Here is a 14,340-nt window from a genome sequence, read left to right as displayed (position 1 = left end):
TTATGTCTTTTTTTTTAATACCATTTTTTTTTTCTATACATTTTATAATAGATAATTTTTATAGATATCAATTTATATAATATTTTTTTAAATGTCAGAGTTGGGTAAGAGTTATACATAATATATATATAATTATATATATATACTTTTTTTTAGTTCTTGTTACTGGAGCATCAGGATATTTGGCATCACATTGTGTCTTACAATTACTTAATTCTGGTTACAGAGTCCGTGGTACTGTTCGTTCATTAAAAAATAAAGAAAAAATACAACATCTTTTAAATCTTCCAAATAGTAAAAATAATTTAACTTTAGTTGAGGCTGATTTAACAAAAGGACTTGAATCATGGATAAATGTTGTTAAAGATTGTGATTATGTTCTTCATGTAGCATCACCATTTCCAGTAGTTAGTGATGAAAGTGTTATTAAAATAGCTGTTGATGGAACGATGGTTGTACTTAGAGCAGCAAATAAATGTTTAAGTGTTAAAAAAGTTGTTTTAACAAGTAGTTGTGCTGCCATCAATGGTAAATATACATTTTATATTTATAAAAGTACATTTATAATATAATAATATTTTTTTTTAATTTTAGAAGGTTATGAAGATGAAAATAGAATTTTTACTGAAAAAGATTGGTCAAATGTTGATTCACCAAAAATGAAATATTATGCTAAGTCAAAAACTTTAGCTGAAAAAGCTGCATGGGATTATGTTAATAATATTACTTCTGGAAATAAATTTCCATTAACTTGTCTTAATCCAACATTAATTGTTGGACCATTATTGTCATCTGATCAGGGAACTTCTGTTACAGTAATAAAAAAATTTTTATCTGGTGAGATGCCGGCACTTCCTGCTTTTCAGATGGGGTTTGTTGATGTAAGAGATGTGGCAGAGGCTCATATTATTGCAATGACTAATAATGAAGTTAATGGTGAAAGAATTTTATTAACAGACACTCCAAGTTTATGGTTTAAAGATGTTGCCGATTGTTTAAGACCAGAATTTTCTAAATCAGGATATAGAATTCCTCGTTTTCAAGTTCCTTATCTTGTTTTATGGATATATTCTTTTATAGATTCAGAGACAGGAGAAATATTAGATAGAATAAATAGAGAGGTTAATTTTGATAATTCAAAAGGAAAAAAATTATTGGGAAGAAATTTTAGTAATGCTAAGATTGCAATTATTGAAATGGCGCATACATTAATAGAAAATGGTATTTTACCTAAAAAAAGAGGATACAAAGGAAGATCTTTGAATAACAATTGACTTTTAAATATCTAATATAATATTATTTTTCAAAGATTTTTTAATACTATAAAATATATATCATTTTTAAAAGTTAAATATAATAACTTTAATAAAAGAAAAGAAAATACACATACATTTTTAATATATTTTTATTTAACAAATTTTAAAAAGAAATTTTATATATATACATCAAAAAAATCAAAAACATCAAGCACTATATTTAAAAAAAATTATTAAAAATAATTTAAATTATAGAGAAAAATGCCCGTTCATTTTTGTCAGCAAAAAAAAATCTTTGTTGGTTGAACCAATACTTTTTGTTGTACAAAAGTTATAAAAAAACAATACTTAAAGCTCATCTTTTTTGATTAACTTTTCTAATTCAATATCAAAGTAAAGGGTTGCACCACCTGGAATTTGTGGTAATCTTCCACTTTCACCATATCCAAGAGCACTTGGTATGACAACTTTTCTTCTTTCTCCTTCACACATACCAGTCATGGCACGATCCATACCTTCAATAACTTGTCTTGGTGTTGCTCCTAATTTAAAGATGAATGGTGAATTTCTACTAAAACTACTATCAACAAATGTTCCATCTTCTAAATGTAATGTATATTGTTGATGAATTGTATCTCCAGGAGCTGATTTTTTACATTTATCTTCATCGATTTTGTGGGTAATGGTAACTTGGAGACCATCATCATCGGTAAATGATCCACCAGGTACAGGGCGAAAGAGATCAACAAGTTGTACTGTATAATAAAGAGTTTGATCTCCCTTTATACCATCACGATCTCTTCCATCATCACCAAATCCAAGTTTACCAGGAATGACAACTTTTCTTTTCTCTCCAATACACATACCAGTCATGGCACGATCCATTCCAGCAATAACTTGTCCTTTTCCAAGAGTAAATGTATATCTAAAAAAATTATTATTATATATTAAATATATATATTCACTAAACTTACGGTTTTTTTCCCCAATTAGTTCCAATTACTTGTCCATCTTTATCACTAAGTTTATAATATTGATCAACAATATCACCAGCCTGTGACTTAATTTTACATTTTTCAGGATTTATAGGTTTAACAATTTTAATTTCTAAACCATCATCTTCAATCCATTTTAACTTTTCTTCAGTATCTTCTCCATAAATAAAAACAGAAAATATAGTAATAAGAAGGATAAATTTAATTATTATATTAATTTTATTAAACATCGTATGAGTTAAAATGCTGAATATTAAATTACTAGATTAAAATGAAATAAGAAAAGTTTTCCCTTTCGTAAGTGCCACGTGTTGATCAACGCCCATCACCACATATATATATATAAAAACAGAAGGAGATTTAGATCTCCGTCTTTACATATTATAATAATTGCAAAATAGTCAAGAGAAGGCAGAAATGAGAGCCTGTTTGTAGACTATAAATAATATATGTGTTGATGAATAGTCATATAACTAGGCAATTTTTAATTGTAGTAATTGAAGACTACATAGTATGACAAAAATTATAACATAGTGTAAATATTTTTCATTTCTTTATTTAAAAAGGCAGATAGTATGATTATTTTTATCCGATATGACATGAAATGTCAGTAGATCATTTAACAGGTTCAAAATAATATTACATCTTTTCAATTAAGATAAATCTTTTTCTTTCTTTTTTTTTTTTATTCTGTAATAAAAAGTAATTATTAGAATGTACATAATCAATAAACAATAATAATAAATTTGCATATATTAAGTAATAAAATTATAATAAATATTATCAATTTTTATCAGGATCACTTAACTATCTATACAATTATAATCATTGAAATAATACTTATAATAAAAAAAAAATATTTTATATCTATAATATTCCATTACAAGTATACAACATATATCATAATAATATTAAAACAAATTCATTTTCAATAATAAAATATAATCAAAAATTATATTAAATGATATATATTTTAAAATTTTAACTTTCTAATTGTTAACAAAAATTTTGTATATATTTCAAAGAAATTTCAAATTTCTTAACATTCATTAATATTTTTATTATTTTAACATATCTTTCAAGTTATATTAAAATAAAATAATATAGTTTTATTTTATAAGAATTTAAATAAACATATATTTTTTTATCACCAAAAAGATTAGTATAATTTTTTTTATTGTAATCTAAAATATTACAATAGAAAAAAAAAATTTTTAAATACTTAACATAATATTTATTATTAAGAAAAATGTAATATATTTATTTTTTTTTAGTATATTTATACATATATTAAAAGTATTTTTATTTATATTTTTTTATCTTTTCAAAATATTTTTACTTTTCCTATTAATGTAAAATGATTTTTAAAATAACTTTTATTAAAAGCTTTTGAACTCGTTTTCATAATCATTAACAGTAATTTTTCAGGGAAAACTTGTTTTATAGTATGTTTTTTTTTTGGAAAAAAATTTTGATCTTCCCTTTTTTTTTTAAAAATTATTAGTTAGGGAAGAAAATAAAGTAAAATACAATCTGGTAAAATTAAATACTTTTTAAAAATTGAACAAATAATCAATAGTTTAAAATCTCTTTTATAAAGATTATACCTTTTAAAAGTTAAGACTTTTAATAACATGAAAAGATATGTGGTTGTTGGTGTGACTTTGACTTATAAAAATGAAATGATATATAATTGGTTATAAAATAATACTTATAATTTTATTTTTAAAATATATTTAATGTTTCTTGTTACAAAATTATCAAAAAAAATAATAAAATTTTAAGTGTATTTGGTGTAACATTTGATAAAATATTTCTCTTTGCCGTTACATTATTTTAATTTTTTTTTATGTTTTTATATTATTATTTTTATCTTTAATCTTTTTTAAAATTGTTTTGTAAAATATGAGTTAATATGTATTTGATGACTGTAGTTTTTTTGTCATAGATTGTAGTTGTTTTTTAACGGTACATTTATAGTGATGTTTAAAAGTAATACCTTACTTTTATCATATTATTGAAAAATAATTTCAATCATAATAAATAAATTTTTTTTTAACTATTACTTTAAAACATACATTTTTAATAAGATTATAGGTAAAGATTATTAACATTAGGTATAAAATAATTGATTGATTTGAATGTGTTCATTTATTTTGTTTAAAAGTTTATGAAAAAAAATTTTAATTGTTTTTATAGTAGAAATTTAAAGAATTTCAATCTAACAATAATATAAAATAGTAAGGTTTTTTTTGCAGTTTTTTTAGTTCATGTGTGAAGTTTTATTATTAATTTTTAACCTATGTATTATTTTCTTTTATAATTAAAATTAATTAAATATTTATACTTTTTTTTTTAATTGTTTTTTTAGACAATGTCTAATTTATAGAGGTAATAAATTTTCACAAAGTCATAAGTTAGACAAAGAATTTTGCTACAAGAAAATATATATATATATAAAAAAATATAAATATTTTTCAACCAAATGAGTTTGATAAAATATTTTTACAGTAAATATCTTAAGTTGACCGTAAAATATTATATAATATTAACTTAATTAAATTATATAATATTCTCAAAAACATTTTTAAAAATTTGTTATTTCTAATACTTCAATAAAATTCATTTTTATAATTACTTAAAAATCGTGTTATTCATATATTTTTAGTAACAGAAATTATTTAAAAATATAAGTTGATAAATTTTTTTTTTTAACTTTATATTTTTTTAGTAGGCTTATGACAAAAACAATTTTTAATGATAAAGTATAAAAGTTTTCGCTTAGTCATCTAAATTTGACTCTTTATTGTACTATTTTAAAAAAAAAAATAACGATTATATCATTTCTGAGAATACAAGTTTTTATAACAATTATAAATTCTAAAATTTTATTTTTAGTACACTCTGTTAATGTCAAATAAGAGTGCATCTTACATATTATTATGTTTTATTTAGTTTTTTTTTTTAATATATAATAGCATAAAAAAAACTTATGATAATAAATAGTTACTTCATTTTATTTGTGATATTCAATTTTTGAAATTTTAAAATCTATATCTCTAAAAAATATTTGTTTTTCATTTGCAAAAAAAAAAAAATATTTTTGAACTTCTGTTTATTGTATCTATTTATTATGTAAAAATTGCTTTTATTATTACAAATAATTTATTGTTAATCCAAAAATAATTACTTTTTCAATAGACATTAATATATTATTATGAAATTTGAATAGTTCATTTTAATGATATAGTTATATTGTCAATTTATTTTATATAGATAAAATATTGTGGTTAAAAAATTTTTTATTTGAAGCAAGTTAAAATATTTTATAATTATTTTATTTATAATTTGTTCCATTAAGTTGGTAACTATAGCTAAATCTCATGATTTATCTTTAAGATTTTATCATATGACAAAATGTTGATTTTTTTTTTAAAATATCAAAAAATATTTTAACTAAATTTATCACGTTCATTGTTAACAAAAGTAATAATTATGCTTTCTAGTTGTATACTCGAATTAAAATGATGAAATATTGTACATATTTATGTAATTAACTGTATATCATTTAATTATGTATATTAACCTAATATTAAATAATGAATACTATTTGTTTTCCTATTATTAATATATTACATATATATGTATAATATATTTTTATTATTGCGGCACTTATGTTGATGTTTAAAAATTTTCTTAAATAATTTTGAAACACTTTTATATATATATATTTCATTATTTCTTTAACTGTTTTATTAATTAAAATGATTAATGTAAAAATTATGAATAAAATACTATATTATACTATTAAATTAAAAGAAATTCCTCCAATATCATTATACTTTAATATGCTTATTATCATATAGAACATTTTTATAAAACGTATCATATTATATCTAGTAAACGGAAATAGTTATTCATATAATATTCATATCATAAAATATATTTTGCTTAGTACAAGATTAATTTATTCATTGCAATATAAGTATTTTCATTATTTTTTTTTTTGCAATACTTTATTTTTTTACGATCACATATAATTCACCAAAAAGATTTCTTTAACAGTACTATTACAAAGTTATTATACATTATATTTAAAATAAGAATAACTTATAATTAGAATATATCAAAATGTTTTACTATAAGTCATTCATTTTTATATTTTTATTTTATGTAATGCAAAATTTATATCAAATTTATGAAATAAAAAAATATATTTTTAACATTAAAAATTCGTCATTCAACTTTTAAAATAAAAAAATCTAAAAGATTTTAGAATATATTTATATATAATATTATTAATGCACTTTAAAATAAAAAAAAACATATGAGATAATTATTTGAAAATTTCTACATCATATAAACGTTATTAAATATAAAATTAAAAATTTTTATTGATATATATATATTTTTCTATTAATATATTACTGAATCACTGTAAAAAAATTTGTCACATAGTTTAAATTACCCTCATTTAATAACATTTTATACTATAAAAATCACCAATATTTCTCATTTGCTAAATGGTCACATAATTTTTTTTTTTTTTCTGTAATACTTTCGTAAAGTTTATTCTATTTCGTAACATTTCAGTTTATCATTTGTATATCCTCTAAATATATTTATATTTCTAATGTCATTCGAATAATACTTTAACTCCACCTTTAATAACAAGGAACAATTTATTTTAAACATTTTATGATTGTTTTTTTTAAGAAAAAAAAAAGCTAACTATTGACGACTTTTGAATTGTTAATATTTTCATTAAAAATAATTTATTTTATCATTCCTCACTCTCCTTTTAGAAAATATTTAGAGACTGGTCAAAGCAGTTTTGAGTATCACGCGGCAATTTATACTTTTTACAACAAAAATGTGCGGCCATCTTACATGTTTATCGTTGAGAGTTAGCGTCCATCGCATCTTGGTCAATCTATTACAATGATAAAAATCTATTCTCTATGTTCTATTTCATTCTATGTTTTCTCTATGTCCTTTTTATATTTAGACATTATGAAGCTTTATTCTTTACACATTGTCCTCAATGCAATCTATTTACTTAGTATTTCATTATATTATTCATTCAAACAGGAAGAAGGATTGAATTATTTGATTACAAAAAAAAAATTCTTTCAAAGGAATTTCTTCTGATCCTCACTACCATTATGTTGTAATTTTAAAATCTAAATCATGAAATATCATCTTATTTAATTTTTAAAGCATATTCCTATTTTGTAAATATTCTTTTTTTTTTTTTAAATAGTAGTGTATTTGTTTTGTACAAAACGTATTTCTTCATGTTTAATATTAATATCTGGGAAGGTATTAATAAAAAATATTTATATATTAAATAAAAAAAAAATTAACTATACATAATACTATAGAATATTGATGTGTTTCCAATAATTATTGTACCATATAAAAGCCAAAAAAAAATATCTTTAGGATGGAAGCTATTTTTTTTTTTAAAATCGTATCTTTTTTTATTGATAGGATAAACATTTAATTTTTTTTTTATTTTATTTTATTTAATTATTTTTGAAGTAATCGAATATGAATATTGTTTATGTACAGTTATTTGAAATAAAAAAAAGTAACAATAAATTTTTAATGTTCACATCAAACAATTTTATTTTTTTTTTTATAAATTATATTATTACTAAGCATAAACAAACCGTGAAAAATTTGGATGTTTATTATTGACTGTGCGTTACTTATTTTATCTCATATTTTTAGACATGTGGCTAAATTTTATATTATTGTCATTATTTATTAATCAATTAAAATGATATTCATTTTTTATTTGAATTTTCTACCTTTTGAATTATTACCTAATCATATATGTAGTAGTATTATTATGCGCAAATTTTTGTAAATTACGTGATTTAGTTTTTTTTTTTTTTTTGTAATTTTAGTGCCCACTTTTATAGTTTAAACTTTTGATTGATTTCTTTTTCTTTTTTTTGGTCAAAAATATATTTATATGACATTAATACAATATTTTCAGAATTTATTATTATATTATATGAAAATTTTTATTTCTTGATTTCATCCTATTAAATTTGATTAATTCTCTCAATTTTCAAAAAATCAACATTCTTCGTAATTGAAAATTTAAATAAAGTAATTAGTTGGGTTAAACTATAGACAAAGAACAATTATATTATATCACAAAGAGTATATTATTGTATTTAAACTGATATTAGAAGAAAATCAAATTATGACCTTCAATCAAAATGAATTTTAATAGTGAAGTTGATACAGAGGATCGTAAGATTGTCGAAAAATCATTAAGTAATATTTGTGAAAATAAAGTTTCTGATGAGATTATACACAATCTTCCATCAGTATCTAATACAAATTTAAGTAATTTAATTAATTGTGACAACCGTTCTGAAATTAAGTCTGTTTCATGTGAATACAATGATAACATGACAACATCTTTACCGGAGAATACAAGTAAAAATGTTACAAAAGGTGATGTTCCCATAGGAATAAATAATGTTACTACTCAATGTGAAGGAGTTGAGGTTAAAAATAATCAGGTAGGGTTACTTTTTAATACTATGTGAATAATTATACTTTTGAAAATTTTTTTTAGAACCCTTCACAAACACATAAGGGGAGATGGGAATGTATTGATATTACTGAAAATGAAGGAAATGATGAGAGCGAATTTACACATATTAATGGAAGACTATTTAATGGGGAAGATTTTTGTGATAACACAAAAGTATCTGGAAAACCAGGACATATTGAAAAATTAGGTGATTTAAATATTAAGGATATTTCATCAACAACCAAAAGTATTCAAAATAGTATAATTAGTAATCAAAATGGTATTGTTAATTCACCAATTGACTCTTCAGATACAGTGACTAAAAAAGTTGTTACAGAAACTTCTAATCAATCTAATGGTTCTTCGATTGCTTCAACTAATTTACCATTGTCAAATTCTTCTAACCAAAATGTTAAAAAAATTAAAAATATACTTAATCATTTACCATTAACAGTCAATCCAAATAGTATTATTCCACCGGTACCTTCAGCTTCCACAACACCAACACATATTGTTGGAAATACCTTTACTATTCCGAATCAACAATATCAAGGAACTCAGAATGTTAATAATGTACTTCCTAACAATGTAGTTGGTGGTGGAACAAAAGTTTTGAATAATGGAATCCCTGATGAAAGTTCTTTAACTTTTTCTAATTCAAACAACGGTGAAAGAGTAAGATTGGGAAATAATTCTCCATCTCTTATAGGTAACATTGGTGGTAGTATGCCTCCGGTAAATAAAACAAACCCCACCACTATAACATCTGGTAATGGAGGACAAAATTCGAAAAAAACTAGTAATGCATCTATCATTAGTAATGATAATATTTCTAATGCTGGTAACAAAACAGCACCCTCTACCGTCGGTATGAATAATATTTTTGGATTTTTTGAAAAAAATGGTGAGAATGATGGAAATATTATGTTTAAAGAGGATAACAATGATAAAGGTGATGATCATATTGGATCTAAAATTAATCAAGCAATGGATTTGGTAAAGTTTCATCTTTCTCGTTCTATAAGACAGGAGTATGATCAATTAAATGCTCAGATTGCTGAGCTTAAAAATAAAGTAAGTTTTTAATAAATGAAAATATATGTATTTATTATTTTATTATAGGTGCAAGTTTTAGAATGTCAGAATAATATCTTAAAATCATTTGCTCCAGAAGATATTGTACAAAACTTAAATGTTCTATCAAAAACTAATCCATCTACCAATAATACGGGAATTTCTGGTTCTGGATCTGTTTCGGCAACAACAACAAATAATGTCGGAACAATTATTAATACAGAAAATAGTGGATTAAGTAGAAATTCATCAACAAATAATTTTATGACTTCTCCAAATTACACTAGTAAGCAGAGTATCGAAGTAAATAACAAAGATTCAAATGGTACTTATAAAACTATTTCTGATCAACAAACAAATATTTCATCACATTGTTCTTCCGTAAATCAAAGTACATGTACTCCATCACCACCAAATGGGACACATAGTATTGGGGTTTCAAATTATATTATTAATAATAGTGGGAATATCTTATTAAATGATGAACAACGTCAAGGTCAACCTATTGAAGAGAATGTCTCATCTACAAATAATACTTTTCATGATGTGAAGCGTAAAATATCTGGTTCTAGTGAAGCTCAAAGCTCTTCTGTTGGAGGACGGACAACTTGTAATTTGCAAGACAACAACACTTTAAATACAAATGACAATGCTGCATTATTAACTAACAATGAGAAAAATTTAGATGTAGTTAGTGTGAATCAATTAACAAATGAAAATAGTAGAGAAATATCTACACAAACAGACAAGAAAATTGATACAAAACATAAAGAAAATTTAGTAACAGAAAATGAACAAATTTTGAGTAGTAATTTAAAAAATATATCTAAAGAAAATAAGTTTTCTTTACCATCTAATAATGTGATGGGAAATGGTAGAATTGAAACAACAGAAATTGCTTCTCAAAATAAAGATTTTACAGCTTCACATATTACAAATAATACAATGGTTCAAAACAATAATGCGGAAAATACTAAAACAGAAGTATCTTCGTCATGTGTTACATCAGAACAAGTTAAAAAAATTTCTAATGGTATTGAAAAAAATGGGCATAATAATGATTTTGAAGGGAGGGGACCTTCACCTGCTAAAAATTCTGGAGGAATTGATAAAAAAATTTCACCACATATTAATAATACACCTATAATGAAGAGTCAATCACAATCAAATATTGAGAAGAATAAGGATAAACCACAACTTCAGACCAGAAAATTGTCCCAACAGCTTGCTTTGTTACTTAACCAAAATGAAAGTATTGGTAACAAACAAAATAATACCTATAGTGATTGTCAAAAGCAACAAAAGAACTTTTTAGATAAAACAAATACAAAGACAAAACATGAATTTAAAAAAAATAACTTTGAGAAAGAATACCAGGATAATGTTAAAAATGATATTATATCGAAAAATAATATTTCTTTAGATTATATTGAGAATGAACAATCTTCGCAACAACAGGAAGTAGGACCATCACAGGAGTTACGTCAATATCAAAGTTGTGCTCAGAATGGTAAGACAAAATCAATAAATAAAGGAACTGCATCTTCTAATGCATCGAAAATTATGATGATTCAATCTCCATTAAATTGATTATCAAAAAAATTTAATGACAATGAGTTTTAAGTATTTTCACTTTTAAATGGGTAATTTTATAAACTGTATGATACAATATATTTGCTTTTTTGTTATAATATATGGAAATTATATGTTGTTACAATTCGAATATTGTTCAAAATTTTTATAAGACATTTTAAATCTAGATATTGTTTTTGAAATTGATAAATTAATGTCATGAAATTAAAAAAAAAATAAATTATTATTTCACATATTGTTTCTATGGCAACAATTTTCTTATGTTTATTTTATAAAATTGATTAGTTTACTTAATGTTAGTTTAAATTTTTAATAAAAAAATGGATAATAATAAAGATAAATTATATAAACCTGATTTTGAACTTCTTGGTATGTAATTTGTAATTAATTCTATAAACAATTCATTTAAGATGAAGTTTCTTTGAGTCTTTTAGATGCTGGAATAGGTTCATTTGATGTTCTTTCACGTGCATTACCTACTGTGGTATTGGCAAGAATTAATAAAATTGTATGTTTAATTTTCCAAATCATATATAGTTTTAGGATAACAATTCAGAATGGACAGAGGAACGGGTTCTAAAATTATTAAGAATTTCACAATTGTCTATTGAACACATTCTTGTAAGTTGATAGATAAATTATAAATGTATTCTTTTTATTATTAATGTACTTATTATTTAAAAAAAAGAAAAAAAACTTTTTTCCACTATTTTTAATTGGATTAAAATTTTGTAATTTATTATAAATATATTAATAAAAACAATGTCAAATTATTAATTACATTTTCCATTTAATTAAGTATAAAAAGTACATTTAATTTTGTATCAAACATTAGTTTATTGTTGATTGACTAAAATCACATTAAAACTACTTTATGTTTTTTTGATAAAAATTGATATATATAGTATGTTTAATAATTTTAATTTATTGAATATTCAAAAGTATATTATGCAAAATATTAACATTTAATAAATTATTAACTTTTTTACAGTTAACCCAGGCAAAAATTTTAAAAAAGTTAAAAAGTTATAAATACCGTAATCAACAACTTTTTTATGAATTAAAAAGTTTGGATGAAGGCAAAATCAAAGAAAATACATTAAAATTATATTCATGTAAAAATTGTGAGAAACTATTTATTAATCAATATTTTTTGGAAGATCATCTTAAAAAAAAGATGTGTAAAAATATTTTGAAAAGGGAGAATGATGATGATGATGTTGATGGTGGTGCAAAAAATGAAAGAATGATAAAAAATAAAGATATTTTGTTTAATACATTTGATAATATAAGAAATTTTGATTTAAAAACTAATGAAATACCTCCATTTGATAATGAAATTTTACAAAATCTAAGTTCAAGTATACCGTGACTATTAAAAAGTTTATATTTTTTTTATTGTTGTATATTTGAATAAATTTAATAGTGTTAATAAAATGTTTAAATACATTTTGAAAGTATACTATTTTTAATCTTTTTAATAATGCTAAAGTTATTAAGCTAAAGCCTGCATTTATAAATATATCAATAAATAAAAAAACAATTTTTATAAGAAATAAAAATGCCAACAACAACTTGACTATTTATATAACAATATCAAGAAATTTTATAATTTTTTTTTGCCTTTTTAAAAAGTCACTTTAAAGTTTTTTTCATATACATATTTTTATAAAATGATGAAAAAAAGTCAACATATTTATAAAATATTTTCATCAATTTTTATATATCAAAAAGATTTAAATTAAAATTTTTTTATAAATTGTTTTTAAATTATTTTTCTTTATTTTGATAGAAGTATTCTGACTAAATAAAATAATTGTACATTAAGTTTGAACAATTGGCCAATTTTTGGTTGTTGTTAAGTTATACATATTTGTATTTTATAAGTATTGATAATTTATATTGAGAATAAAATAAATAACAAAATTAATCATAAATATTGGTGATAATTTTTTTATATTATTTTTAAGAGTTATGTTTATGTTATCATTTGTAGATATAACTTATTTTTAAAAAAAATTACATTGGTGTTTATTGATTAGTTGTACTTGAATGGTCTTATTTTATTTATATCGCTTTTTTTTAAGTTGACATTTCAAAAATATATACATAAAATATTTAACATATTTTTTATTACATAAATTGATAAAATTAAAGCTTTTGATAAAATTAATATTTTGTTTAAAATTATTATAAATTTTCGGGAAAATCATTGATACTTCAACTTTAATGATCAAATAAAACAAGTTTTTATTAGTTTGAAATTAGACATAACTTTTAATAATTTGAAAGAAATATTAATTTTTAAAATACTTAAAATTGTTTTATTTAATAATAATAACATAAATCATATAAAAATCATTAGCAGTTGAAAGGTAAAATATTATTTTTCAGAAAGTATTTAAATTACTTGTTTTTGCAACAAAAAAAAACATTTGTTGAAAATAAATACCTTTGTTAAAAAATTAAATATTTCTAGATGAAAGTTTGTTATTTAAAAAAAATTTTTTTCTTATCTACAGATATGTTTATTATAACTAAATTTTTCTTTATCTAATATTTAATATTTGATTAGTCTTTGTTTAAAAAAATGATTTTTTTTATATAATGTTAAAAGCGGAAATCAACAATTTTGTTAAATCAACATTTGCCCTCGATAAACTTAGTAATCATTTATTCATAAATTTTAATTTTATTGATTTCTATGAATGAAAAAAAATGGGTAAAAATATCTTAGTATTTGCAGATTACTTCATATGTTATTATGATTAAAGTAATTTTGATTATTTTTATATATTTCTAGTGTTATATAAATATACTATTTTACTTAATAGCTTTTTAAATTTGCATCTTAATCATATAT

The 14,340-nt window shown here is 21.5% G+C and overlaps 4 protein-coding genes across 4 annotated transcripts; 3 read left to right on the top strand and 1 right to left on the bottom strand.

Moving 5' to 3' along the window:
- Positions 1-91: 91 nt before the first annotated feature.
- On the top strand, positions 92-1,274 carry SRAE_1000185000 (NAD-dependent epimerase/dehydratase domain and NAD(P)-binding domain-containing protein; the record flags this gene model as incomplete). Its single annotated transcript, XM_024648856.1, has 3 exons — positions 92-104; positions 157-528; positions 595-1,274. 3 exons carry the CDS (start codon positions 92-94, stop codon positions 1,272-1,274), a joined length of 1,065 nt encoding a protein of 354 aa, XP_024502791.1.
- A 330-nt stretch (positions 1,275-1,604) lies between these two features.
- Positions 1,605-2,481, bottom strand: SRAE_1000184900 (Peptidyl-prolyl cis-trans isomerase, FKBP-type, domain-containing protein; the record flags this gene model as incomplete). Its single annotated transcript, XM_024648855.1, has 2 exons — positions 1,605-2,181; positions 2,231-2,481. 2 exons carry the CDS (start codon positions 2,479-2,481, stop codon positions 1,605-1,607), a joined length of 828 nt encoding a protein of 275 aa, XP_024502790.1.
- A 6,006-nt stretch (positions 2,482-8,487) lies between these two features.
- On the top strand, positions 8,488-11,474 carry SRAE_1000184800 (TSC-22 / Dip / Bun family-containing protein; the record flags this gene model as incomplete). The annotated part of the gene is made up of 3 exons (XM_024648854.1): positions 8,488-8,796; positions 8,853-9,884; positions 9,933-11,474. 3 exons carry the CDS (start codon positions 8,488-8,490, stop codon positions 11,472-11,474), a joined length of 2,883 nt encoding a protein of 960 aa, XP_024502789.1.
- Positions 11,475-11,797: 323 nt separating this feature from the next.
- SRAE_1000184700 (Hypothetical protein) lies at positions 11,798-12,849 on the top strand (the record flags this gene model as incomplete). The annotated part of the gene is made up of 4 exons (XM_024648853.1): positions 11,798-11,846; positions 11,888-11,985; positions 12,045-12,098; positions 12,469-12,849. 4 exons carry the CDS (start codon positions 11,798-11,800, stop codon positions 12,847-12,849), a joined length of 582 nt encoding a protein of 193 aa, XP_024502788.1.
- Between the last annotated feature and the right edge of the window lie 1,491 nt (positions 12,850-14,340).

The sequence above is a fragment of the Strongyloides ratti genome (genome assembly GCF_001040885.1).
Source record: "Strongyloides ratti genome assembly S_ratti_ED321, chromosome : 1".
NCBI classification, from domain to species: domain Eukaryota; kingdom Metazoa; phylum Nematoda; class Chromadorea; order Rhabditida; family Strongyloididae; genus Strongyloides; species Strongyloides ratti.
This window is presented reverse-complemented; position numbering and strand designations above follow the sequence as displayed.